Raw genomic sequence first — 27,538 nt, 5'->3', positions numbered from 1 at the left:
AACATACAATATTGCACAATCCAGTGAGTATACACAGATGTGAACTCTGGCATAGTTTTTTACCACACACACACACACACACATACACACACACACACACACTGTAACCTTGACTGGCCTGTTCGGTGTGTGTCAGCAGGCTGTTTCAGTGTCTCAGTGCATCGTAAAAGAATAAAAGCTGGACTTGAAGAGCGACTTTGTACCTCAGATTAGGAGCTCGATAGGCGGCGGATTAAAGGCTCATCACCGACACGTTTTACTGGTTTGTGCAGGAAAATAATTTACCATTTGTTTGTAAAGAAGCAAACTAGTTTCAGTCTAGTTTTCAATCTTTGTGTTCACCGCATCAGGATGTTGCAAACGAGGATTCAGAGTGATTAATAAAATATCCGAGGATATGAGCTCAAACTTTCACGCGGGCTTTTGTATTATTGATGTTTTAAATAAAATGACCGACTTGTTTATGATATTCCAAATTAAAACCAGTGCAAAAATCAGATTTGTTGGTTGGTGTTAAATAATCTCCCGTCTCGCAGTTTGTTAAAAGACTTTGAGCTTCCTTGTGAAAACGTTTCGTACAGTTTGCTATTTAGGATTAAAATTTAAACTATAGAACGTTTTTAACACGACTTCTCTCAACGCTCTCGTCTTCTTTCTTTCATATTTCTTGGAGAGCGTCTTGTGGTTTTGGTATCAGTAATACTTGTCTGTGCTACATGTCGTCTCCAGTGTTTTAATAATGTCATACAGAGACATTTCGAGCGAACACCTCATCAGCCCTGAAATAAACTCTGGGATTTTAGTTGAGCTTCCAGTATTCTGTCGACGGATTTATGGCCTTTGACATAAGTGTGAAAGCATCACTTTCTTTGGTTTCATTTGGTTGGAAAACGTTTTTTGGTTTCGGGGGTTCAGCGAGGACGCGTAGTCGCCCGGTTGACTCTGGAGCTGCAGAGGTTGAAAGCAGAGACGTCAATAAATGTTAACTATCAAATGAGATTAGATTGATTTTTCTGCCAACAGTTTCTCAGATTGACTTCGTTTACGTGACGACATTTGAGCCGTCCACCCTGAGGAAAATGGCCGCCATGGATAGAGGTTCTGCAAGAACTGACCCACTTGCATGGACCATGTTTCTGCCTTTACATCTACACATGCACATTATGGTTCCACACATCCTCAAGAAATGATCGCCACACTCACAAGACGACATTAAGGACGTGAGCGATGATCCAACGAGGAAGCTCTCAAGTACCAGACTCTCCGCTCCAGAACATCTTTGGTGCCACCGTACGGATCCAGATTGTCTACAGGTTCTGGTCCAGCCAGTGGATGTAGTTGTTCATGCTCCTCTGTCCGACGCTCGACATCATCGGCAGGAACGCAAACACCATGCAGCCGTGGAAACCGTCCTCGTAGTGATCGCTGGTCACCGCGACGCCGGCGTCCTGCAGGCGTCTCACGTACATCAGCCCGTCGTCCCTCAGCACGTCGAACTCGCAGGTCATCACATATGCTTTAGGCGTCCTTCCCAGAACCCCCTGCTCCGCCAGCAGCGGTGCCGCCCTCACGTCCATCAGCTCTGGTACCTCCCCCATCACCCCCGGCGATCCCGTTTCTTTGACAACCGGCCTGAAGTGCTTCCTGCGTTTGGGCGGAAGCAAGGCGGTCCAGTCCAGCTTGGAGCGGGCGCTGGCGCTGATGGCCGGCTGGTCCAGGGAGCTGTGGTTGTTGGCGAGCAGCAGGGGCTCCAGAGAGGAGTCGGCGCCGAGGTACTGCAGCCAGAAACGAGCCATGATGGGCCTGTAGAGGATGGGCACGGCCTGGTTCTGCTGGTAGGACGGGGTGTAGAAGTCGAGCGCCTGCAGCACCGGGTAGATCAACGCCTGGGCCTTGAACTTCACCGTCAGAGTGTCATCCAAGCTGAGCTGTGAACACAGTCAGGATTTACATCATGATTCTGCTGATATGAGTCTGAGGACCTGACACATGCTGCAGTTGGATCCTTTGGGTCAACTGAGCGTCTGACAACATAATAGAGAGAAGAACAACCTATTTGTTCTGGAGTAAAATCCTTGATTTAACAAAATTTGGGTAGGCAGCAGGTCAGCTAAAATCCACCAGACTCCATTTAGAAAACCTGTAATTTTATAATCATAGGATAGAACTTGACAGAAACAAAATAAATCTCAGCAAAATCATCTTGATTTGTCTTTACACTGTTCAAACAATCACCAACTCAGATTTGGTCAAAATAAACCCATAATTCATGGTGTTAAAAGAGTAAATATTCTTTCTCCACACACTGTTTACCTCCTGCTGCTTCTCTGATGTCTTGCTCCTCTTCTAGTATTAACACGTCTAAAGTGGTGAGGTGAGTTGGTGATTGTTATAAATACAAACAATGATGATTTTGGTGAAATGTATTTTGTTTTGGTTGAGTTTGAATGTCTTGAGTTCTACCATGATAAAATTAGTGATTTTGTAAATGGAGTCTGGTGGATTTGACGCAATGCGGCAAATCCTGTTATTTAACTCTTCAACAAAAACCTCTTTCATCCTTTCCATAATGTTGTCCGGCACTGCACCACAAGTGAGATGTGTGTGTGTGTGTGTGTGTGTGTGTGTGTGTGTGTGCGTGTGTGTGCGTGTGTGTGTGTGTATTTTCTACCTCCTGTGCCACAGCAGCAGCCAGGTTTCCCCCGGCGCTGTCTCCAGATACACACACCCTGTGTGGGTCGATGCCGTAGCGCTCCAACACCTGAGAGGAAAGGAAAGCCCGCGACGCCGCTAACGCATCGTGGTACTGATCTGGGAAGACCGCCTCCGGAGCCAGACGGTAACTATAGCAACAGGACATCATAGGAAGATCGAGTTATTATGTAACATGAATGTTGGAGCTCTGTCACAGGAACGGCAATAAAATATGTTAAAAGTGTTTGCTTGTCGATTTTGACATTGAAAGAATCAATTAAATTTCTTTCTTACAGCGTGACATAACTTACTCGACAGACATGATGACAGCGTCCAGGTCCTCCGCCATTTTCCGACAGAGACGGTCGTACGATCGCATCCCTGTGATGCAGGTAAGTGATTGTGATATAATGTAAACATGAAGCAAGTATCACATATCGAATGATAAATTCTGAAAGTTGTTTTCTGCTCTGCAGAGTAAAAATGTGTCTATGATTGTGGAGAAACTCCTTGTTTGCTGTCAGAACCAACACTCACGTCCGCTGCCCAGAGCCCATCCTCCGCCGTGGAAGTACAGGACTCCCCTCTTCAGCTGCTTCCCCTCTTTGGGCTGGAAGACTCGGGTGGGCACGCCGCCGAGCGTGGAGTCGGTCACGTGCACGGCGGCGCAGGAGCGAGCCTCGATCACCTCCACCCAGGACACCACCTGGTTCAACAGGTGGACCCGATGGCAGACGCCTAGCGAGTGAGCCGCGTCGCTCTGGAGACACAAACACACGTCAGTTACGACTTCAAAGACACTTTTCTATACCTGAGAGGAGACAGGTGTGACTTTTGTTAGCAGCAGTTAGCGGTTACTCTGCTGATCTGCTGCCCCCTATTGGATCGATACTGTCCAACTCTTACATATTGCTCCTTTAACTAAAAGTACCAAAGTAGAAGCATCAAAATTAACTAAAATTATCAACAGAATGTGAAGAAATAACAGTTTTGATGTTATGACCTCTATGTATTGTTTCAGAGATATAAATACTGAAGATAGCATGCTAACCAGCTAGCCTGGCTGTCCATACTGCTAGCGGCTTGGTTGACTTAGCTAACGAGCTAATAGCAGCTACAAACAGCAGCAGTTAGTACATTGTTATATTTTTTGATTGTACTTATTAATGACTTCAGGTGTTCATCACTTTAATTCTGCACCTGGTGATGGTGGAGATCATTTTAACTATTTTATACAATTTACCACTCAGGAATCAATGGAGTTTCATCATAATCTATAATATCACATCATAATTTGTTTAGTTGTGGTTATTATTAATCTGAATCTACAACTAAAGCCATCAAATAAACAGTAAAAACTGGAGTCACTTGTAGCAGAAAATGTAAACGCCACCAGATTTACTCCAAAACCTCCAACTTGTTTCTTGATATCCGTTTATTTGCGAAGCCTCTGTGTTGATTAATGAACCTGTGGAAACGGTGTAACGACTGCTGCAGGAGGGAAACAAAGAGCTGGGTGTGAAAACCCGTCCCGCTCACCGAGTGTCGTTAAAAACTTGTTTCAGTGCCGTGAAGCCTGGAGAGCTGGGTGTGTGTGTGTTCTGCCCCCGAGAGCTTAACAGCAGCTTAAGTTCAAACAACATGTTGTGTAGGAGTTACGGCTCCGTCACGTGTGAACCAGGCCGACGACACATGTTTTAAACAGGTTACGGTGCGTTCAGCAGCAGGTCAAAGGTCACGGGGTCTCAAGAAAATATCTACAAAATGTTTTGTGACATTATTCAGACAATACATATTTTTTCAAACGGGTGAGCTTTTAAAATCTCCTCAAAGCGCTTCATAAATGTTTGGAGCAGGCGACTACAATCAAATATCACAATACCCTCGATATCTACAATCTAAGATCATTTAGTCTCATATCATGATAACGATAACATCAATATATCGCCCAGACGTAGTTTAAAGTGGTCTGAAGCAACATTTAATCCTTCAGTTGATCTAAAATAAATTTAAATGACAGAATTTGGAGGAACACTTTGTGATAAACATGATTAATAAATAAGTAAATTGAACTTTTATCCATTCATCCATTATTTCACTGTGAACAAACAATGATATGCTATATAAATAAATTATGGAGCAACGTAAAGGTTTATAAATATCAGCTGCGATTTTCTAATATATAATAAAATATTATTTTGTAACTTTGTTTACTGTGTTTTTTCTCTTTTTGTCAAATAAATAACCTCCAACATACAGATTATGGTTTCCACTTCAATATATTTAACTTTTTATGTCAACTGTACCATAAATATCACCATATCGCCACAACAAATACATTTGAATAATTATTATTATTCTAAATATTATTGTTTAAATGTTATTATTGTTGTACTTGTTGTCATTGCTATTGTTGGTGTTACTGTTATTGTTGTCATACTTATTGTTATTATTGTTACAGTTGTTAAGGTTGTTCCTATTGTTGTAATCATTATTGTTGTTGTTGTTATTGTTGGTGTTTATTTGTAGTTGTTATTATTGTTGTTATCATTTTTGTCATCATTGTTATTTTTGTGGCTGTTACTGTTGATATTGTTATTGTTGTTATTCTTATTGTTGTTACTGTTGTTGTGGTTGTTGTTGTTGTTGTTATTGTTGTTGTCATTATTATTGTTGTCGTTCTTATTGTTGTTATTCTTATTGTTGTTACTGTTGTTGTGGTTGTTGTTGTTGTCTTATTATTGTTACTGTTGTTATTGTTGTCGTCCTTATTGTTGTTATGGTTGTTGTTATTGTTGTTAGCATCATTCAAAAAGCAACATAAATAAAAAAATATATACAAAATAGCTGATTGAAAACATACAATGATTTAATTTACATTATTGCACACGGTTTATATTGATTAATATTCTGAATTTTAATGATTATCTGTCGTATCAAACTCTTATTTTAAACATCTCTTCTGTTTATCACGTCATGCTGTTCTTCAGTCTCTTCATCTGGTGCATTATATTATTCTCATGTTGCCTCTGAGCTGTCCTGTTTTAAATGATTATATATGATTATAAATGATTATATATAAACTGGTGCTGTGTTCTGACCCCCTCTGACTGATTGTTCTGACCCATCACATCAACCTGCCCTCCCGGCGCATCCCCCGGCTCTCACCGCCTGTAAGAAGCTCCGGAACAGCGCGTCCAGCAGCATCAGCTTCCACGGCTCGCTCACGCCGCTCGGTAGCGGCAAGTACACGTAGTATGCGGCCGCCGACAGCAGCACGGCCCCGGCCAGACGGAGCCTCATCGCTGCGGGACTGGTACCTGCCAAATGCCTACCGGTTCATACGGGACTGCGCTGCCCCCGGTCCCGGTCGATCAGCGGCTCAACCAGGGATCGACGAAACACGGAGGAATGACCTTGATTTCAAAATAAAAGCAGTGTGCGTTCGATCTCATAACGGCGATGACGAACAACTGGCGAAACGCTCTTATTTTGAAGTTCCGTTGAAGGAAGTGGTGTTTTCCTTGCGTAATGTGATTACTGACGGGAAATGTAGTTCTTCTGACAGTTGTAGGCTAATAAAACTCAGGTTGAGGTGAAATGTAGATAATTCAATCATTATTTTCAAGTAAAATCTTACAAGCGGTTTGAAAGATGACAAAAAATCAGACTTTAAATTAAAAAAAAGATTAATTAGAAATTTCAAGCCTCATTTATTTGATTGTTTTTGTATATTTTCAATCTTTGTTTATCTTTTCGACTTCAATTTGTTGACATCATCTTTTATTTTATTTAAGTGTTTATACTGTGAAGTTCTGCCGGCTGTGATAGGAAAACTTAAAACATATTTCCAATAAAATTCATTGTATAACATGTATATTTCAAAATGCTTCAATAAAGTTGTAAAAACAAATACAAATGCTGACAAAAACTTTATAATGTTGCTGTTGGACTGTGAAGAGGACAATCAAATTTAAACAATCTCTTTGCATGTCGATACACTCCCAAATAAAAAACTTGAACATCTCCAAGAGCCTCTAAACCGACGTTTTAATGATAATTAGCCCCACCTGCCTTCAACCTCTCACACCTGTGTCCATTTAATCAGCAAGGTTAGATGGGACACCCTATAAAGAGCTCCGGCGTTGTCTCAGAGTCATTGATTTCAAACTAGTCCAGTTGTGTGGTTTGGTAGGAGCTGAGCCATGGGGTTTCTCTCAAGGTAAGTCTTTTTTAAGCAAAGATTTGTTTTGTTTGTTCAACTCATCATGAAAGCCTGTAGTAACTTTGCCATGTCTGTCTAGAGTGTTGCTGTTATCAGTACTAACTGTTGGAAGATTACAAGTAAATGGTAAGTTAAGTCAAGTTGTGAAATTACTAAATGGGTTGTATGCATAGACTTAAAGTATCTGCTCAACAGCTTCCAGTGCTGAATCTGCTAAGTATGGACAGAATGAGGTGCCAGGTGTAGGCTATCAACCAGCCTCAAGTAGCTTTAACACTGGCGATCAACCTTCATGGAGCACCGGACCCCTTGTTGGTGGTTCAACCTCAAGTGCAACTGAGGCAAGTGGCTACAAAAGCACTTAAATCCCACTTGCCAGCCTTGAGCTGAAACGTAAGATCCAAGTTGCCAATCAATGCAAGAAATGCAGTATTCATTCAGTGTACTTTCTACCTTACAGGTAGACTCTAGTGGACCCCTTCAGCCTCAAGTGCCTGGTTACCAGGAGCCACAGTTGCCCCAGCGGCAGCTTCCCCAGACACCCCAGCAGCCTAGCTACCCACAGAAGCAGCCACCCCAGGCGCCCCAGCAGCCCAGCTACCCACAGCAGCCGCTTCCCCAGATGCCCCAGGCGCCCCAGCAGCCCAGCTACCCACAGCAGCCGCTTCCCCAGATGCCCCAGGCGCCCCAGCAGCCCAGCTACCCACAGCAGCCGCTTCCCCAGATGCCCCAGGCGCCCCAGCAGCCCAGCTACCCACAGCAGCCGCTTCCCCAGATGCCCCAGGCGCCCCAGCAGCCCAGCTACCCACAGCAGCCACTTCCCCAGATGCCCCAGGCGCCCCAGCAGCCCAGCTACCCACAGCAGCCGCTTCCCCAGATGCCCCAGGCGCCCCAGCAGCCCAGCTACCCACAGCAGCCGCTTCCCCAGATGCCCCAGGCGCCCCAGCAGCCCAGCTACCCACAGCAGCCGCTTCCCAGATGCCCCAGGCGCCCCAGCAGCCCAGCTACCCCCAGCAGCCGCTTCCCCAGGCGCCCCAGCAGCCGCTTCCCCAGGCGCCCCAGCAGCCGCTTCCCCAGGCGCCCCAGCAGCCGCTTCCCCAGGCGCCCCAGCAGCCGCTTCCCCAGGCGCCCCAGCAGCCGCTTCCCCAGGCGCCCCAGCAGCCGCTTCCCCAGGCGCCCCAGCAGCCGCCTCTCCAGGCGCCCCAGCAGCCCAGCTACCCACAGCAGCCGCCTCTCCAGGCGCCCCAGCAGCCCAGCTACCCACAGCAGCCGCCTCTCCAGGCGCCCCAGCAGCCTAGCTACCCTGCCAAGCAGCCCCAACTGCAGCCTAGCTACCCAGTGTGGTTGCCTAGCTACCCTGCCAAGCAGCCTCCCCAGGTGCCCCAGCAGCCTAGCTACCCTGCCAAGCAGCCCCAACTGCAGCCTAGCTACCCAGTGTGGCTGCCTAGCTATCCTGCTAAGCAGCCCCAACTGCAGCTTTCCCAGCAGCCTAGCTACCCTGCCAAGCAGCCACCCCAGGTGCCCCAGCAGCCTAGCTACCCTGCGTGGCTGCCTAGCTACCCTGCCAAGCAGCCCCAACTGCAGCTTTCCCAGCAGCCTAGCTACCCTGCCAAGCAGCCACCCCAGGTGCCCCAGCAGCCTAGCTACCCTGCCAAGCAGCCACCCCAGGTGCCCCAGCAGCCTAGCTACCCTGCGTGGCTGCCTAGCTACCCTGCTAAGCAGCCCCAACTGCAGCTTTCCCAGCAGCCTAGCTACCCTGCCAAGCAGCCTCCCCAGGTGCCCCAGCAGCCTAGCTACCCTGCCAAGCAGCCTCCCCAGGTGCCCCAGCAGCCTAGCTACCCACAGAAGCAGCCACCCCAGGTGCCTCAGCAGCCTAGCTACCCACAGAAGCAGCCACCCCAGGTGCCTCAGCAGCCTAGCTACCCACAGAAGCAGCCGCCCCAGCAGCCTAGCTACCCACAGAAGCAGCCACCCCAGGTGCCCCAGCAGCCTAGCTACCCACAGAAGCAGCCACCCCAGGTGCCCCAGCAGCCTAGCTACCCACAGAAGCAGCCACCCCAGGTGCCCCAGCAGCCTAGCTACCCTGCCAAGCAGCCACCCCAGGTGCCCCAGCAGCCTGGCTACCCTGCCAAGCAGCCACCCCAGGTGCCCCAGCAGCCTGGCTACCCTGCCAAGCAGCCACCCCAGGTGCCCCAGCAGCCTGGCTACCCTGCCAAGCAGCCACCCCAGGTGCCCCAGCAGCCTGGCTACCCTGCCAAGCAGCCACCCAGGTGCCCCAGCAGCCCTGGCTACCCTGCCAAGCAGCCCACCCCAGGTGCCCCAGCAGCCTGGCTACCCTGCCAAGCAGCCACCCCAGGTGCCCCAGCAGCCTGGCTACCCTGCCAAGCAGCCACCCCAGGTGCCCCAGCAGCCTGGCTACCCTGCCAAGCAGCCACCCCAGGTGCCCCAGCAGCCTGGCTACCCTGCCAAGCAGCCACCCCAGGTGCCCCAGCAGCCTGGCTACCCTGCCAAGCAGCCACCCCAGGTGCCCCAGCAGCCTGGCTACCCTGCCAAGCAGCCACCCCAGGTGCCCCAGCAGCCTGGCTACCCTGCCAAGCAGCCACCCCAGGTGCCCCAGCAGCCTGGCTACCCTGCCAAGCAGCCACCCCAGGTGCCCCAGCAGCCTGGCTACCCTGCCAAGCAGCCACCCCAGGTGCCCCAGCAGCCTGGCTACCCTGCCAAGCAGCCACCCCAGGTGCCTCAGCAGCCTAGCTACCCAGTGAAGCTTCCTAGCTATGCTGCCCAACTGCCTAGCTACCCACAGAAGCAGCCACCCCAGATGCCCCAGCAGCCTAGCTACCCACGGAAGCAGATGCCCCAGCAGCCTAGCTACCCACGGAAGCAGATGCCCCAGCAGCCTAGCTACCCACGGAAGCAGATGCCCCAGCAGCCTAGCTATCCACGGAAGCAGATGCCCCAGCAGCCTAGCTACCCACGGAAGCAGATGCCCCAGCAGCCTAGCTACCCACGGAAGCAGATGCCCCAGCAGCCTAGCTACCCACGGAAGCAGATGCCCCAGCAGCCTAGCTACCCACGGAAGCAGATGCCCCAGCAGCCTAGCTACCCACGGAAGCAGATGCCCCAGCAGCCTAGCTACCCACGGAAGCAGATGCCCCAGCAGCCTAGCTACCCACGGAAGCAGATGCCCCAGCAGCCTAGCTACCCACGGAAGCAGATGCCCCAGCAGCCTAGCTACCCACGGAAGCAGATGCCCCAGGTGCCCCAGCAGCCTAGCTACCCACGGAAGCGGGTGCCCCAGCAGCTCTACCAACCCAAGCTCTTCTACAAGGTGCCAAGATTGCAGGCACCCAACCATTTCCGCTTCGCACCCCCACAGCCTAGATACCCACAGAAGCAGCCACCCCAGCAACTGCGCTACCAGGCCCCAAGGTAAGATGTGAACACTTGCACATTTTCATTTTAAAAATGAGTAAATTGACGTAAACCCTTTTATGTTCATGAACATACTATATGGAACTGCCAGACCAGCAAAAGGCAGGGTATGTCCTTTAACTCTGAAATTCCTTTGTTTTTCAGGCACTAAAACACTGAGGATGCTTGGAAGACTGCCTTCAACTGAGATCATTGACTTGTCAAATAAACTTGAATCAAACTTGTATCCTGTCATGTCTTGATTTCTGAAGATCAGATTCTCTTTGGAAAGTATCAAGTGCAGAATCTAGTTGGGGGGGGGGGGGGGGGGGCTCAGTGTCATAGTTCTTGGGAGGAAATTTTAATCCAAAGATCTTTGACTTCATCACTGAACAGTTTCACTTTAAGTAAAAGGGGTTTCATACCTTATGTGGTGGACCCTGTCTAGCTTAGTGTTCAGGGTCCTTAATTGCCTTGAACAGCTTTATTTGGTTATGGGAAATATTTCTGAGTTTGACTTATTCAAAATTACATGGTGTGGCTTTAAAGTCCTATTTGACATTATCATGGGCCACAGGGAAGTTTACTAAAACCGCAAAAATATATTTTTTTTTTTCTTTGGTCACTTGAGACAAAATTGGGATGTGAACTTCACAGCACCCTCTGCTGGACATCTTTTTGTAAAAGTCTGCTTTGCTATAATCTACACATCAAATTGTTACACTTGAGTTTTTGGTCTAATGTGGCATTTAATTTGACTTGTGCATCCATTCACATATGCACTCAATATTCTCAACTAATTTTTAGTGACATTGTCTTCAATTCTTGCAGTATTAGGTTTGCATATTTTGGGGCTGTTTCACATCAGTAAGCAAGTTTGAAATTGACAGTTTGTCAAACACTCATGCAACTGATTTTTACTCAACATTTTGTACAAATGTTCCATGTTAAAGTACTTCAACTTTCACTTCTACATTTTATCATGTTAAACAATTCACTATTACACGTGCTGTGACAGGGTGGCTATGATTCAAGGTGGACTTTAATTTTACAAAAATGCATTGCACAATTAAAGGGTCTGTGTGGTGTGAAATGGGTTTAACAGGGCACAAATATAAATGTGTGTGGTTCAAATTCATTTTCAGGACTTTAATGCTTTTAATACCAGTTTGTTTCAACTGTTTTTTCCATACACTTGTATAGTATTATGGCCATTTTTGACCCAGAACAATTTTTTGTTTGTGGTCTTTCATCAGTTGCATGAGGGTTACCTTTTATTGGGTCATCAATCTGCAATTGCGTTATCTTGGAGCTTTGTTCTCAATGCTTTTTCTAGTTTTTAACTGATGGTCTCTATTTTTGCTGCTGTAATAACAAACTTCCCCTTTGAACTAAAGGGATTATTTCATTTTATGAAACAAAGCTCCCCCTGTTGGACACAAGAGAAATGGCATGGACATGCAGGTAAATCTCATGAACAATAGTAAAAATTACAAAAAAGAATCCTGGACCAAGTGATTACTTTTTTTTTTAATGTTGCATAATATCTAAACAGTTTTAGTTATCTAATATACACAACGTGTTATATACATATCACATGAGCTGAGGTTGGAATTTAAAAGAAAAGTCCTATTAAAATAACATCAGCAGTTGGATAAAGGTTAATAAAATCACTCAAATGAAATATAATTCCCACTTTTATCTCTTTATTCTGTCCCAACAGTGAACTGATGTGAGGGAACACCTCCGCTCCACTAGAGGGAGCACTGCTGTGGAGCAGAGACGGCAGAAATGATTGACACCTTGTTCCTCCTATTAGATCGAACACGATCGACGGCTCGGCCAATCAGATAGTTACATTTAACGCTTCTAGGCGTGACCGGAAGTAGCCATTCAGACGTTTATGTGTAGCTGCTCAGTGACACTGTTAGCCGACACAGCATCATTTATAAACCTACATGAATACATACATTTGATAATCGGAAAGAAGACATTTGTTTGTTTAGGCCTCGTTTAATACATTATATTCCTCTACACGGTAAGACTTTGCTTGGATTGCTAGCATGCTAATGTAGTAACAACAGTCGGCTAGCTGGCTGATTGAGCTAAGCTAGCTAGCTACATCCAGTTAAAACACAACCGTGAGGATGATTTCTCCTGGTTTTGTGTTAGATTGAATGCTGAACGCGATGGCTGCGGACTCTTCTGTGTTTAGGAAATCATTGTTGTGGTTGACGTGTGTTGCTGGAGTGCAGTTAGCCTCCGCTGAGGTGTGTTGAAGCCGGCTGTCAGTAGTCTTTGTGTCTGTGTCCTGTCAGTGGTCATCATGGGCGAGGTGGAGCTGTCCTGTCGGGCTTATGTGAAGATGTACCTGCACTGCTGTCTGTTCCCGCGCTGCAGCATCAACGGGCTGCTGCTGTCGTCCAGCACGGCGGGAGACGCGGTGTGTGTGACCGACTGTGTCCCGCTGCTGCACTCCCACCTGTCCCTGGCCCCCATCACCCAGCTGGCCCTCACACAGGTAGGACACCCTCTGACAGGTGTGGTGCATGGGTCAGTGTCCTCACAGGGAAAGTCGAAATTAAAGAAACAACATGTCATTTCTGCAGACAGCTTTTCAAAAAATCAGATTTTAAGCCCTCACATGTGTGTTATGTGTGCTCGTCCCTCATGCAATTAACTTTTTACCAACTAATCAACGAAAAGGAAACTGTGATTTCAAGTCAAAGAGTCAACAGCTGGATGTTAAATAAGAATGACTGACAGATGTTTTATCTCATCAGAGTGTACTTTTTACTATCATTAGTACTCTCTTGACTACACATTTAAGTTATGGCTGCAACAATTACATACTTACTTGTTTGGGCTATACATTTAAAAAAAAAAATGTTGAAAATTGCCAATCAGTGTTTCCCAAAGCCTCGAATGACGTCTTGAAGAGATCTTCAGTTTATGTCATTGAGAAGTTTGATCTAAAAAAGGCAGAAAATATTAACATTGAAAGGCTGAAGTTAGAGAATTCAAACTTTCTCTTCTTTAAAAAAAAACGACTAAAGCAGTTAATTGATCGTCAAAATAATATATGTCGTTTCGCTGATGTCAGGTACATGAATGAAAATGTTGAAAAACGTCCGATCGCACAGTGTTAAAGAAGGTGAGGAAAAGTTCCTGGATCGGTCCAGTAAGTGGAGTCTGTTCTGGACCGGGACACATCCTCCATCTAAGATTCATGGAGATCTGTTCAGTAGATTTTGTGTGATCCAAACCAGCAAACACAGCAACAGACGCCGGTTAAAACACGACATCGTTGGTGGAGGAAATAACGTAAACAAAGACGTTTGGGATGATTTATAATTATTATGATTTCCCAGCAGAACATTGTTCATTTCCACTGTTGTTTTTTCTCCAGTCCAGAAAACTCACCAAATATCAGCCAAATTCAAACCAGCTATGTCACTAATGTGTCAGACTGGCTGCAGAGGAAGCTGTCCTGTCATGAGCAGAGAGGATCTTTGCTCTGGCCGGAGGAGTTTTTGCATTTGATGTAAACGCGGTGGTAAAGCGACGGTGTGTTGTGTTGTTGCAGGTGGATGTTTGGTGTTCACAGACTCAGCAGAGGATAGTTGGATACTATCAGGCCAACGCCTGCGTATCGGACAGTAGGTGAGTTCCAGACCGCCCTCTGATTTCAGCTGAATTGAACCTTTGTGATGTTGAAGATGTCGTTTAAAATGTTACACCGCAGCTGTAATTATAGAAAGATGTGGACTTTTCTAACTTTCTGATTAATCGATGTATCTTTTGCCTTCGACAGCCCGACGCCGTGCGCACTGAAGATAGCTGATAAGATTTCTGAGCAGTTTGAAAATGCAGTTTTGTTAATGGTAAGAAGAACTGCTGGTTGTTTTTAACCATCCTCTTACCCTGACCTGTCTGCTGAGACATTCATTCATTCATTCATTCATTGACTGACTATGTCTCTCTGTCTTGTGTCGCAGCTCGACGGCAGTAAGATGTCTGCAGACTATCGGGTTCCTCCCATCGTGATGTACGAGCGCAAAGATTCAAGATGGACGCTCAAAGACAAACACACGTAAGCGACGGCTGGCGGACTCCACAGATGTCTGTAAAGCTGCAAACCACAAATCTCAGTTTCCTCCACAAACCATCACATTCTGTAGTCTGGATGGTTTCAGGTGTAGAGCTGGTTTACAGCAGCAGAGGGAGTTTTCCCAGAGCAGCACATCTCTGTCATACTCTCATCAGTCGCATCATTCTCAGTAAGAAAGATGTTTAAGAGTCTGTGTAGAAATGTGCTCATTATTAATAACACATGGCACATTACCAGACGCCGTCACATGTTTCCTGTTGAGCTCTGAGGTTGTTTTTTTTACGGCGGAGAACTCTCTCTGGTGATTCAAAATGAAACTACATCGGTGTGGTTAGTTTGAGTCATAATCATTCAGACCTTCACAGACGGGCACAGACACGTAGTACAAATAAGTCTCCGTGTTTCCACTCAAATCTTCTCAATGTGTGCAAAATAACAAAAAACCCAGAGTGGAAATGCCCAAAATGAAGCTCCGAGAAATACAAGAATAAGATGAGTAGTTATGTCTGCCTGTAATCTGAGTAATATGACGCCACAATGAGGTGAAGTGCTGCCTCCTGATGTTGAAACAGGGGTCTGAACTTTAATAAGTAGACTGGTGTGAAAGTAAAAAACATTCAGGAAACAGTCAAATCTGAGCAGTTATCTGGAAACATCATCACATTCTTCAATAACCTTCAGTAATGCCTCAGAAAAACTGTTATTATCTGTATTTTTATTGTTTGTTTCCGGGTCAGAATCCCACAAATACATTTAAAAATAGATTTTGAGGATGAAGCTGCACTGAAACAAAGTCATCTTCACTTCACCATCGACATCTTTCATCCAAAGAGTTCGCCAGAATCTACAGAAAGTTTAATGTCCTTGTAGCACCTGTAATAAAACAATATTGATACAAAACTTCATTGATGCTCGTTGGGGGGAATAACTGAACGTCACAGCTGGATATTAACAGGATTTAAACAAAGAAAGAGAGAGTGAGAATATACAGAAGCGTTTTAGATACTGTCCAACACTAAATCATAACAACACGTCTTCAGTCTCTCCTCCACGTCAGCGCCGACCTCCCTGTTTTTATGTCTCCTCGCTGTGTTCAGGATCATGCTGCGACAGTGGGAGGAGACTCGGGCGATCGCCGGTCAGATGCTGGACTCCGGCGATCACTCGCTGCTGGTGGACTTCGACAGCCACCTGGACGACATCACAAAGGACTGGACCAATCAGAAACTAAACAACAAGATAGCAGAGCTCGCCTCGCCGGCCAACGGCAGCATGTAGACCAGTTTGTAGCAGCGGTTTTTGTACCAGGGTCCAGATTGTTTTGTGTTCTGACGTCATCACCACGAACACGACGGCCACACAGAGTTCAGGTTTATTTTTAATGCTTTATTTGTTGTGACTGAACACGGACATGACATAAAACATGCATAAATAACACAATATTTACAGTATGGTAGGTCTCTGTAGTCTTCCACCCCCCCCCGTCAGAGTGTGCCTTTTGGTTCAGCCCAACACCCCCGCTGACTAAACATGGAAAAACCCTCCTTAAAAAACTCCTTTTAACACTACTGCCAAGCATCTGTGGTTCATCTGGTCCTGCTGTGTCCTTTTGTTGCTGGATTACTGTTATTCCTATGTATATGACAAGCTCCAAGGGGTGGACAAAAAAACAAACACCTTTTTTATAATATTAAAGTCCTGCAGTGAACACAAACGAGCCGAAGCTGAAGGAAGATGAATCGTGATCGAATTTAAAAGCTGTTTCAGTTTCACGTTAGAAACCAGAAATATCTATAAAACAAAAGTAGTAATTAAGTAATTATGAGCAGTGTATAAACATACATACATCGTGCGCTTCAGCAGAATATTTACTGCAGGACTTTTATATTGAAATGTTTTGTGTGTTTGTTTTCCTCTGTCACATCCTGAACGACTTATAAAATGTCTAAATCGGTGTAAATGTGAAACACTAATCCTCTCTTAGACACAGAAGTTTGAGCTACTCTCTGTACACTATTGTAAATTATTTTCTCACTTAATAACATAACAGATGATTTCTAACTGGAGCATGACTGAAGGTTGTTCAGAGACGACCTTTAACACGCGTTTGTAAATGTATCCATGTCTGTGTTTAACAACAGGAAGCTAACGTGAAAACTAAACAGCTGATCAACAGACGTTACATTAAAAACAAAACTGCTAACAAGTTACTGCGAGATACTTCTTTGCTCACTACAGTGGATCTGCTGAACTACTCTGGGGTTTTTGTTTTTTTTGTTGCAGCTTCAAGGACGAGGTTTTAAATGTCGCTCAAGTACAAAACAAAGCGGCCACGAGCTGCTCAGAGCGTCGGTTCCCAACCTGCTGACATCGTGACACCGTTTAGAGTTTTATTTAGAGTAAAACATCAGAACTATCCAGCAACTCTCAAGGTAAGTTAGCGAAGCAGACGAGTTTCTGTTTCTGTCTGCTTCTCTTCCAGTTGAATCTTCTCTCGATCACCTCGGATGTCACCTTGTGTCGCAGGTTGGGAACCTCTCGCTTAACGGGGAAACAAGACGCGCAGCCGCGACCACGGAACTGAGTTCACGTCCCGTTTCTAGATTTCAAGAATGAAGAAAGACGACCGAAGCTGCGACCGACAGAGTCACTAAATCGTCTATGAGATGTTAAGAGTAAACAAATAAATCTGACTAACAGTCCAAAACCTTAAAGATATTACATCTGCTGTCACATGTGATGGAGAAAAGTGCAAATCGAAGCAGAACGTTTTTTTGTTTTTTGCTTTTTTTACATAGAAAAATGACAAATTTGATTATCAAAAAACTTAAACAGATCAATTCTGCCGATTTGACATGTTACAGCTCTGAGGTCGACTTCTCTGTCTACATGTAGTGCTTCCAGGACACCAGCTGATCTCTACGAGCACCGTCTCCATTCACAGGACAAGAAAACTGTCTAATAGTTCAACTTTACTCATAAGTGCTTTAAGATTTGTTTTGTGCTGTTCTACGAGGGCTGAGCGGTACAAGAAAATAGAATCAGGCTTTTATTTTGAAGTCAGTTAGAGTCAGGGGTTCTAATTTGGTCCAAAAATTCCCTTTTAAGTGACGCTTTTACAGTGAAAGTGATAAAATGACGACCTAGCGCTCGGCCCTGTACGCTTTTATTTTGTATGAATGGCTTTTAGATAGGTATGTGTCTTATTTTGAAATGAGCCCCCCTCCCTGACGTTGGACTCGGGGCTCAGGCGGACCCACATGGGACCAGGTTTAGAGTGATTTCTCCCAGTGGAGACTGACTGGCCAGACTCTGGAGGATGGAGATGGACTGAAAGAGCGACTGAGCGTTCTGGACCTGCTGTTCCGCCCACGGTAAAGTGATCTGCAGAGGAGACGAGAAGAGGTTGTTAGTGGGAAATATGAATATCACCAGACTCCCTTAACAAATTGCATAATTTTGAGAGCAAGAGGAACTTTAAAAACTTTGCCAAACAGTGACATCAAATTCAAAATCACTCGTGCTTTACTGAAAATTCGGCATGAAATACAAAACATGAAGTTGTTCCTTTTCTTGTCACCAGACTCCCTTTAAAAATCACTCAATTTAGTGAGTTGTTGATTGAGGAGAGACTTTATAAACCTTGTAAAACGCTTTCGCTGACAAATTCTTGATTATTTGGGCCTTCTTGTGAATTCGGCAAATGTTCTACATTAACTTCTTTATTCTTTGTGTTGAAAACATCATGTCTGTTTGGACGACAGAACTGAGATATCATAAAGGAAGAAAGACGTCTAGAGCTGCAACCAACCGCATCAGTTAATCCTCTAAAAAGTAAACAAAGCAGCAGTAATTACCCAATTAGTTTCTAGTGCACTCACCTGAACGATGATGAGTTTTCCAGACGGGTCTTCGGTGTTGCTCAGCTCTTCTCCGAAACACAGCGTGACGCCGCACTGAGGAGCCGCGCCGCCGTTTGTACGGAAGAATTCCAGTTCTGATACAGAAGGGAAAGAAAAGTGAGATGAACACCTCAACCATTAAAGGACCATTCAGCTCATTTAATCACATTCAGACTAACGAGTGATGCATCTGCAGCTGGAGGTGGAGCTCACACGTCCTCCGTCAGCTCCTCTCTGGACTCACGTTGTTTGAAGACGTCTTTGCTGAAGAGCAGCACCGGCTCCGTGTTCCTCTCCATCTTATGCAGCCCCGGTTCTGTCGTGTGCGGCCCCGTCCAGAACACCCGCCCTTGGCAGAACCGTCTGCCGTAGACCCCCTGCGGCGTGGAGGTCAGCACGACGCCTCTCTCCATGAAGGGCAGCAGGGTGAACAGAGCCTGCAGCTCCTGGCCGGTCGGCAGCGTGGAGGGCGGCTCCGGCAGCGGGATGCGAGGAAACCCGCCTTTCAGGATGGCGGAGGTCGGCGGGACGACGGCGGACGGCTGGTACATTATCCTGATGTCGGCGCCCTGGATCTGACGCTGGAGAACTTCCTGTCCTAAATATTGAACCACCACGCTGAAGGAGTCCTGGACTGAAGACACACAAAGGGAAGGACTGTTAATACACCTTTCAAAATAAGAGCTACATTCAAGCAACTGTAGTTAAAAACTTTATGTTTTTCCAGAGAATTGCTCTCGTAATCACAGCTTTTTCTGCAAAAACCTGCCGAGCTGTGATGTCTGTCGGTTTCTTACCTCCTGTGGGAGCCGTGACGCTCTCCTCGATCCGAACGTCCAGCGTGATCTCATCAACAACTGCAGGAGAAAGATAGATCACAACAAGTCAGCTGGTTGCATCAGATGTTAGCAGCCAGAGACGACATCGTGCACTGGAGAAACACGGTTACTCTGAGGAGTGAGGTCATGTTTACATGTGGTAACCTGATTATTGATCCGAGCCTGTGTGCAGCAGCAGCAGCAGCAGCAGCAGCAGCGGCTCAGTAATCAGATTTCTGCTCCTAATCTGAAAGCGTTACTCATTTTGTCTCTCGTGATGAGGCAAGACGGTTTCCTGGTTCGTACTGGGCGGAGGCGGTTCCCCCGAATGTGAGTTCTGCTAATAAAAACTATGACTAATAACTCATCAACCGCCTTTTTCCATGACTAAGACAGGATGCAGCATTTAACGCCAGAGTCACCAGCTTCAATGTGTCGATCGGTGTCGTAAACATGTGGAATAAACTCACCGTCGGCCTGTATGTTGGAGGAGAACTGACCCATCTCTTCTGTCGGGGCGGGGATGAAGCTCTGCAGAACCTCTCCGACACTCTGAGCCTCGCCGAGGTCTTTATCCTCCTGTAACGTGAAGCGCAGAGTCCAGATTTATTTAGATGTACGTTAAGACTTAAAGGAGGACGGGCAGAACGGTTCCACCAGGCGCTCCTCACCTCTCCATCCCATAATAATCAGCTCACCTGCTGTGACGTGACCTCTTCCGTCTTTATCTGCTTCACCGGGAGGACGTAGTCGTCGTCCGAGTCGCTGCTCCGCCTCCTTTTCGACCTCTTGGTGGCTTTCTCTCTGCATTTCTTCTCAGGAACCAGCACGCCTGAAAGCACATTTACACGTCGGATCTATCAATCGATCAATCAAACAATCAATCAATCGATCGATCAGTAATTAATCCAGACACAGAGTCAAAAACTGATCGCTTTCCACCTTAAATATGTAAAATTGCACAGTGAGTCACGAGGAACTGATTGATTAACGACTCTTATTTGCATGTTATGACCCTGTAGGTCCGATAGAAGCAGCTGTTGGACGGCGCCGCTGTCTCGGCCCGGTTCTTGGTTGATGTTGGCTGAACTTTTTCTGGGTTTTAAGTATCTGCTCGCTGCCCCGCTGACTCCCTAAAGTCACTCGATCTGCTGCCTGCGGTTTTTTAACCAATCGTCTTTTGTTCAGATGGTGAAACTCAAAAACCCCAAAAAATGTGACCTGTGTTGAAAACAGCCGTGTTGGACTCTATCAGAACCGCACTGCACTCGTCTTTTCTCACCGGGTCACTGTGTGTTCACATCGTGGTGCAGAAAGGCCCGGCTGTTTGTATAAACGCATGTAAAGTACGTTACGTAAGTCCTGAACACGCCATAAAGCCGGTTTGAAAGCAGAACAGAGAGGAGTTAAAGTCCAGTAATAAAGGACAAATAAAGGAACAGAACTCGGATCAATCATGACAAGTTGAAGCGTGTCGTCAGAACTGAGGGATCAGAGAGCAAACAGCCGGGCTCGTAAATGTGTTTCAGCTGATACCAGGTCAGCTCGACGACACGTCCGCAGACACGTCACATTTCAGGAGTTCAGTTGAGTTTCTTCTGACTTAAAATGAGCGAAAAAAAACAGAATCTAAAGTCCTGAAATCTCTCAAAACACGAGAGCAAAACGCAGAAATCATCACGGTTTGTTTCTGTGATACTTCTCGACTGAAAATACAAACGCTGAAGCTAAAAGGTTTTTCTTCAATGTATGAAAACAGACGGGGAGTGTCGGGCAGGAACGTTAACTCCAAAACAAACAGGAGAGGTTTCTAAAGTCGTGTTGTGTGACGTCGGTGTTTTTGTGCTGATGTTTACCAGCTCGCAGGGAGAGAGACTGAAAAACACCTGCGAATATTAATCCTGACTCATTTCACCTCCGAGAGATTCAAAACGAAATCAAACCGTGACGGAGAAGACTCACGAGCAACGTGACCGACTATAAACTCATTAAAAACTGTCCTGTCTCCACTTTATGTCTCTCCAGGTGAAGTTGTTGACATTAATATATTGTTGCAGCGTGTCGTCATAATACGATCATGTTGTTTTTACAAAACTGTTTATTGCTGCAACTGATTTAATCTCTTCCCCTAAAATCTTTAGTCAACAAACACAAGAAAAATAGTGAAAATTATTATTCTTTTATTCTTATTTTATCTGCCATGTTTGGAAGAATACAAGCTATTTTATTGTAATTACTTCTCACGAGTCTTGTTTTTGAAGTTTGTGTCGTTAAATCAGAATTAAATATCAATTTTTTTTAAAACATTACATTGATATTAGAGTCAGTTGTACGCAGATCCTTAATGATGGAAGTTAAACGTGAATACACAAAAACAAAGAGAGGAAATACTCACGAGCAACGTAACCTAATATTTAATAAACGACTATAAACTAATTAAAAACTGTCCGTAATCTTTTTTTTTTATTTTCCCCCCAAAAAATATTGAATCAACAAATGTAAGAAAAATAATGAAAAAGAGCCGAATGAGAATTTTCAGCTCTTCAATTAGAAAATGAGAAAATATATTGTTGTTTATTCTTCTTCTTCTTCTTTTATTCTTATTTTATCTGCCACATCTGGAAGAAAACAAGTTTTTTGGGGATGTCTTGTTGTATTTTTTTAAATATAATTTCTATCGCAAATTAACAAATTTAAGAAACTAACAGAATGTCTGAATGTTTTTGCCGTTAAATCAGAATTAAATATCTATTTTTTAAAAACATTATATTGATATTAGAGTCAGTTGTACGCAGATCCTTAATGGTAGAAGTTATATGTGAATATACAAAAAACTAAAGAGGAAATATAATCAAATATAAATGTAATTATATTGTTTTATATTTGGATTTTATTCTAAAAATGTCACAATCTGAATGACGGCAGTTTTATTGAGGTCAAGAAACGACATCGTGTTTAATAAACATGTCAGGAAGGAAGTTTTCATATCGACACGTTACGTTTTAATCGTCCTGTTGCTGCTGATAAACTTATCAGAGTGTTTCAGACGGCCTGAACGAATGATACGCTCGTTATTCACGTCAGATAAAGAAGAAATGAATTATAACTAATTATATTTAGAGGGAGGTTTTCTAACTCTGCTGTCGCTGCAGAATTCAGGATTTGGGGGTTAGATTTCCATCCCTGTGTGGCAAAACGTCCAACATCTTTTTAAAGGAAGAGTCCGTACTTTCTGACACTTTAAATCAAAAGAATTTCAACACGACAAAATGCAACTGAGGCTTTTTTTGTCAAACCTTCATGTAAAAGAATAATTACGATGAAAGAGGCACTTTTAAGATTTATCGTATTCTCGTTTTCAGGTCAAACTCATTTTCAATGGGAGTGCTACGGACACTTTTACGATAGCATCAAAATCTCTCTGTTTAAAACAGTAAGAAGTCTCGACACAACATGAAACTTTGCTGGTAGTATCACCAGGGTCTCTACACATGAACACGAGCATTGAGAACATTGTTTGTGTACACAGAGTTTACTAAAAAGAAGGTTTTTGAACAACTCACGTTAGCAGTAGCTTGTTCCGCTCGCCGCCGTCCTGCCAGTGGAGAAGTGTCGATCTCAGAATGTGACGTAACCTGGAGGACAGTTAAGGTGGAACTACTGTCTTCCAGCAACAACTATCCACGCCAGATCTCACGTGACTTTACCGGCTTTTGGTTTTAGTATTGTTTCTTATATGAGGCTCCTTTTTCATCTTCAAGGTCAATATTGTTTTTCACTAACGACAAAACAACAAATTATCCTGCATTTATATGGAACTAAGCTTTAGGAGCGTTCCACCTTAACTGTCCTCCAGGTTACGTCACATTCTGAGATCGACACTTCTCCACTGGCAGGACGGCGGCGAGCGGAACAAGCTACTGCTAACGTGAGCTGTTCAAAAACCTTCTTTTTAGTAAACTCTGTGTACACAAACAATGTTCTCAATGCTCGTGTTCATGTGTAGAGACCCTGGTGATACTACCAGCAAAGTTTCATGTTGTGTCGAGACTTCTTACTGTTTTAAAAACAGAGATTTTGATGCTATCGTAAAAGTGCCCGTAGCACTAACATTGAAAATAAGTTTGAGCTGAAAACGGTAAATCTTAAAAGTGCCTCCTTTGTCATAATTATGCTTTTACGCGAAGGTTTGATTCGGAATTGTTCGAATCTAATTCTTCGACGTCCTCCCTGGAAGTTACAGCTACAAGTACACGAGTCGACTAAATATAAACTGAAGTCGAGTTGTTTCTTGACGTTCTTAAATCTCTACATAATGTTCCGAGGTGCGTCCGGGTCTCACCCTGCTCGTTGATGGGGACCAGCCGGTACACCTTGTAGGGTTCGGAGATGTCCAGCTGAGCTCGCTCCATCACCTCCGTGAACTCCGGGCTCTTGTTGAGGGCGCAGCGCAGACGCGTCTTCCAGGACGCCGGGTTGTCTTGACCCCCTTCCGTCAGCTTCCCTTTAAACTCCGCCCACGCCTGCAAGAGGACAGACGTCCGCGTCAGATTCCTCGGCTACCTGGACGTTTTGTCTTTTTACGAGACTGCGAGTTAGTTTTTAGAACCGACCTTGAAAATGGCGGCGTCCTCGTCTTTACGGAAGTCCTGTTTCCCGGCGTGTTTCCACGGGATGCGGAACATGGTTTTGGCATCATCGTCCCAGACCAGACCCGGGTACTTCCCGCTGCTGACCTGCAACAGCCGAAGACACACAACTCAGTTTAAAAGACGAGAAGAAACAGAGTAATCTATTACAAGGTGTAACTTGCAAATTTTCCTGAACCTGATGAAAAACAGGCTCACTGGGTGTCAAACAAAGATTGAAAACCTTGAAGATATTTAATAGAAAGTTTTACTTTTGTTATTTTGCCTGTAAATGTGTTGCAAATGCAGTACTTTTACTTGTAACTGAGTACTTTTACTCTAGCAAAATCATCCTCCATCTCTTCATTGAGGCCAACTGAGCAGCTTGTGAGTACAGAAGTAACAATACCTCATTTCAAACCATCACACTGGAGAAGCTGAACATATGGAATCTTTAGCATCATCTAGTATGTAACAGAGTAATCTATTACAAGATGTAACTTGGAAAATACCCTCAACCAAATGAAAAACTGGTTCAATAGGTGTCAAACAAAGATAGAAAACCTTGTAGATATTAAAAAGAAATAGTTTCTTGTTGCTAACTTTACTGTAACTGTTTCGAACCCTCTGCTTGCATCGACAAGTATGTAACAGAGTAATCTATTACAAGATGTAACTTGCAAAATTTCCTGAACAAAATGAAAAATAGGTGTCAGACAAAGATAGAAAACTTTGAAGACACATAACAAATATTTCTTTTTGTTATCTTTACTGTAAACATGTTGCAAATGCAGTACTTTTACTTGTAACTGAGTACTTTTACTTGAGTAGATGATCTGAACCATCCTCCATCACTTAATTGATACCAGATGAGCAGCTTATGAGAAGTAACAACACCTTATTTCAAACCATCACACTGGAGAAGCTGAACCTATGGAATGTTTACATCATCCAGTATGTAACAGAGTAATCTATTACAAGATGTAACTTGCAAAATATCCTGAATTAAATGAAAAACAGGCTCAATGGGTGTCAAGCAAAGATGGAAAACCTTGAAGACACATAAAAAGGTGTGTTTTTGCTATCTTTACTGTGAACATGCTGCAAATGCAGTACTTTTACTTGTAACCGAGTACTTTTACTTGTAACTGAGTACTTAGATGCCCTGAATCAACCTCTATAACTGATGTAACGTTTGTTTGTCCAACATCCCGAGAGGCAATCCTCCCTCTCTGTTTTCCTTTCCTTCTCCCCCCTCCCTTCCTGCCTCACACACACACTCTTTAAACACACACACACACACACACACACACACACACACACTCTTTAAACACACACACACACACACACACACACACCTGTTCGACGATCCAGGAGCGCAGTCTGCGCGTGGAGCGCATTCTCCCTCCTGCCATGACTGTTAAAAACTAATAACAGCAACAAAAACAAGAGACACAAAAAAACAAACAATAAACAAATCATGTCACAACAGGCCCCGCCCCCTCGCGCTTTAACAATATCCTCATTATAAACAATTAGAGTAAAAACAAAATTATTAAGAAGAAACATACGTGTTAAAAATGTTTAAACATCGACTTGATGTCATGCGGATTTTGTTGTCAGACTCGTGTGTGCAGTTTGAAGTCGAGCCGGGACATTAAACGCATCACACGCTCACAAAAAACACCACATTTCTTAAATTAACACTTTTTTAAACGGAGTCTGGTTGAGGAGCAGAGCTCTAAAGCTGAGCTCCTCTCACCTGTTAGCACTGATATTTATAGGTATATCGAATATAGACGCAAAGGTGTTAAATTAAGGAAGTTGATTTAAGTTTCGTTTACCTCGGTTGCGTTTCCTCCGCGGTGCCTGCAGACTGACAGTGTCTGCTCTCCGGCGCTGCGGGTCCAGACTCTGCTGCCTCCCCGCAGACGCTCCTATTCCCCGAAATCACGTGACTTTACAGAAACGGTGCGTGTGCGACCGCCAGGGGGCGACAGCAGCCCCGCACCACATATATACATACAGACCCTAAACACCTCTTTACCTGCTCATATAGGTGTCTACATCCGACTTTAATTATTAATTATTACATAATAATATAGTTTAATCAGTCAGGGTTGGTTTAACTGTTTATTTTATGGTGTTACATTTAAACTTGTGATGTTTTTTGTGTCGTCTGTTTCCTGTTGTTGGGCTGTAACTTGTCAGGATGTTAGATAAGATGTGTTATGTTGAAATAAAAGTTATTTTAATCCCTTTTAAAGGTTTTGCTTCAAGTAAAGCTGATGTTTACTGATAAAATCTGATACATTATTGCATTATTACATTATTTGTACATTACATTACATTATTACATTATTTATGGAAACAATCCTGAATTTTTAGGGGACAAATCCTGAATTTTAAGGGGAAAAATCCTGACTTTAGGAAAACAAATCTGAATACTTTTACTTCTAGAAGATGGTTTCCCTCCAATCAGATTTTTTTCCCAGTAAGCACAGTTATACACATGAAAATCGTGAATTTTAAGGGGAAAAATCCTGTATTCTTTTGGTAATAAATTCAGAATTTTAGGGGAAAAAATTCTGAATTTTCAGGAAAACATCCTGATTTTTTTAGGGGAATAATCCTGAATTTGTAGGAAAGAAATCTGAATACTTCTAGAAGATGTTTTTCCTCCTGTCAGATTGTTTGCCCACTTTGTACCAGTTTCACACATGAAAAGGAAATTTATATAAAAAAAAATATATAATAAATAATCGTAAACCTCTTTACCTGCTCATATAGGTGTTTACATCCTACTTTAATTATTAATAACTACATAATAAAATAGTTTAATCAGTCAGGGTTGGTTTAACTGTTTATTTTATGGTGTTACATTTAAACTTGTGATGTTTTTTGTGTCGTCTGTTTCCTGTTGTTGGGCTGTAACTTGTCAGGACGTTAGATAAGATGTGTTATGTTGCAATAAATGTTAATTTAAAGCCTTTTGAAGAGTTTTATTCAAGTAAAACAGCTGATTTTTACTGATAAAATCTGATTTTGTTGCATTATTATTTTCTAGGATGGCAGTCTGCTGTGTATCCTGACCTGACTGCAGGTTGGCTACAACTAAACTAAATAATTATTAATTAAACATTAATATAGTTAATTAATCAGGGTCAGTTTTAACTCTTTATTTTATGGTGTTACATTTAAACTTGTGATGTTTTTTGTGTCGTCTGTTTCCTGTTGTTGGGCTGTAACTTGTCAGGATGTTGCATAAGATGTGTTATGTTGAAATAAAAGTTAATTACTCTATTTGTCAGTCGTGACCTTCTAATATCCCTTTAAAGACTTTGCTTCAAGTAAAACAGCTGATGTTTACTGACAATCGTTTTTTTTCTAGTATGGTAGTCTGCTGTCAGATTTTGGTGTTTTGGGTAATTAAAAAGTGCTGATACTTTATTTGCTTCGGTTACATTTGAACTTGTGGAGTTTCTTGTGTCGTCTGTTTCCTGTTTTTCAACTGTAACTTGTCAAGATGTTGCATCAGATATCTGACATTGAAATAAATGTTGAGATTTGAGGGATTATAAAGTCGCCCTCCCACTTCTCATCCCACTTCTTGTCATCTGAGGATGTCGTATGAATAAAGTCGTACAACGCCCAAAAATTAATGTAAAACAACTGTATTTGTTTTAGTATCAACTGCCCTGAAAAGTTTAAAGTTCTTTTTATAGGATGGTGAAATATTCTGTGTATTA

General features: G+C 43.9%; 4 protein-coding genes and 1 long non-coding RNA gene across 27 annotated transcripts; 3 read left to right on the top strand and 2 right to left on the bottom strand.

Moving 5' to 3' along the window:
- Positions 1-713: 713 nt before the first annotated feature.
- Positions 714-6,118, bottom strand: LOC115570356 (neutral cholesterol ester hydrolase 1-like). Its single transcript, XM_030398888.1, has 5 exons — positions 5,863-6,118; positions 3,232-3,454; positions 3,006-3,075; positions 2,672-2,843; positions 714-1,928 (listed from the first exon to the last, which is right to left on the bottom strand). The coding sequence occupies exons 1-5, from the start codon at positions 5,995-5,997 to the stop codon at positions 1,308-1,310; spliced, it is 1,221 nt and encodes a 406-aa protein (XP_030254748.1). The 5' UTR covers positions 5,998-6,118; the 3' UTR covers positions 714-1,307.
- Positions 2,705-3,298, top strand: LOC115570357 (uncharacterized). The gene is made up of 3 exons (XR_003981753.1): positions 2,705-2,839; positions 2,991-3,086; positions 3,171-3,298. It is a non-coding gene; the product is annotated as an uncharacterized LOC115570357 (long non-coding RNA).
- A 708-nt stretch (positions 6,119-6,826) lies between the features above and the next one.
- LOC115569548 (proline-rich extensin-like protein EPR1) lies at positions 6,827-10,575 on the top strand. Of its 23 annotated transcripts, none has more exons than XM_030397515.1 (11): positions 6,827-6,916; positions 6,999-7,045; positions 7,115-7,263; positions 7,380-7,871; positions 8,249-8,441; positions 8,508-8,587; positions 8,738-8,781; positions 8,857-9,178; positions 9,735-10,175; positions 10,218-10,348; positions 10,496-10,575. In XM_030397515.1, the coding sequence occupies exons 1-11, from the start codon at positions 6,900-6,902 to the stop codon at positions 10,500-10,502; spliced, it is 1,923 nt and encodes a 640-aa protein (XP_030253375.1). In that variant the 5' UTR covers positions 6,827-6,899; the 3' UTR covers positions 10,503-10,575. The 23 variants fall into 23 exon arrangements, with proteins under 23 accessions (XP_030253375.1, XP_030253374.1, XP_030253381.1 ...); XM_030397514.1 differs by having other exon boundaries at positions 8,696-8,781; XM_030397521.1 differs by lacking the exon at positions 8,508-8,587 and having other exon boundaries at positions 8,249-8,361; positions 8,749-8,821; positions 8,897-9,178.
- A 1,640-nt stretch (positions 10,576-12,215) lies between these two features.
- On the top strand, positions 12,216-16,647 carry emc9 (ER membrane protein complex subunit 9). The gene is made up of 6 exons (XM_030398541.1): positions 12,216-12,368; positions 12,649-12,851; positions 13,917-13,993; positions 14,145-14,214; positions 14,329-14,423; positions 15,539-16,647. The coding sequence occupies exons 2-6, from the start codon at positions 12,657-12,659 to the stop codon at positions 15,717-15,719; spliced, it is 618 nt and encodes a 205-aa protein (XP_030254401.1). The 5' UTR covers positions 12,216-12,368; positions 12,649-12,656; the 3' UTR covers positions 15,720-16,647.
- Positions 15,813-25,739, bottom strand: irf9 (interferon regulatory factor 9). The gene is made up of 10 exons (XM_030398540.1): positions 25,634-25,739; positions 25,148-25,216; positions 23,775-23,897; positions 23,504-23,684; positions 19,860-19,993; positions 19,632-19,740; positions 19,141-19,200; positions 18,588-18,977; positions 18,323-18,438; positions 15,813-17,825 (listed from the first exon to the last, which is right to left on the bottom strand). Exons 2-10 carry the CDS (start codon positions 25,202-25,204, stop codon positions 17,688-17,690), a joined length of 1,308 nt encoding a protein of 435 aa, XP_030254400.1. The 5' UTR covers positions 25,205-25,216; positions 25,634-25,739; the 3' UTR covers positions 15,813-17,687.
- Between the last annotated feature and the right edge of the window lie 1,799 nt (positions 25,740-27,538).

The sequence above is a fragment of the Sparus aurata genome, chromosome 19, assembly GCF_900880675.1.
Source record: "Sparus aurata chromosome 19, fSpaAur1.1, whole genome shotgun sequence".
In the NCBI taxonomy this organism is placed as follows: Eukaryota; Metazoa; Chordata; class Actinopteri; order Spariformes; family Sparidae; genus Sparus; species Sparus aurata.
The sequence above is the reverse complement of the archived record's forward strand: the minus strand, read 5'-3'. Positions and strand labels throughout refer to the sequence as shown.

Bases quoted from the DNA above. Each gene is read 5' to 3' on its own strand.
- LOC115569548 (XM_030397498.1), top strand. The intron at 7,046-7,114 runs GTAAGTTAAGTC...TCTGCTCAACAG, and splicing joins TGGAAGATTACAAGTAAATG to CTTCCAGTGCTGAATCTGCT. The intron at 9,179-9,734 runs CAGCCACCCAGG...AAGCAGCCACCC, and splicing joins AGCCTGGCTACCCTGCCAAG to CAGATGCCCCAGCAGCCTAG.
- LOC115570356 (XM_030398888.1), bottom strand. From the start codon at position 5,997: ATGAGGCTCCGTCTGGCCGGGGCCGTGCTGCTGTCGGCGGCCGCATAC. The intron at 3,076-3,231 runs GTGAGTGTTGGT...CCTGCATCACAG, and splicing joins ATGGGCTCTGGGCAGCGGAC to GGATGCGATCGTACGACCGT. The intron at 1,929-2,671 runs GTAGAAAATACA...CTGTGTTCACAG, and splicing joins CTGCTGCTGTGGCACAGGAG to CTCAGCTTGGATGACACTCT.
- irf9 (XM_030398540.1), bottom strand. From the start codon at position 25,204: ATGGCAGGAGGGAGAATGCGCTCCACGCGCAGACTGCGCTCCTGGATC. The intron at 18,978-19,140 runs GTAAGAAACCGA...GTGTGTCTTCAG, and splicing joins CGTCACGGCTCCCACAGGAG to TCCAGGACTCCTTCAGCGTG. The intron at 18,439-18,587 runs GTGAGTCCAGAG...CTTCTGTATCAG, and splicing joins CAAAGACGTCTTCAAACAAC to AACTGGAATTCTTCCGTACA.
- emc9 (XM_030398541.1), top strand. From the start codon at position 12,657: ATGGGCGAGGTGGAGCTGTCCTGTCGGGCTTATGTGAAGATGTACCTG. The intron at 12,852-13,916 runs GTAGGACACCCT...GTGTTGTTGCAG, and splicing joins CCCAGCTGGCCCTCACACAG to GTGGATGTTTGGTGTTCACA. The intron at 14,215-14,328 runs GTAAGAAGAACT...CTTGTGTCGCAG, and splicing joins AAAATGCAGTTTTGTTAATG to CTCGACGGCAGTAAGATGTC.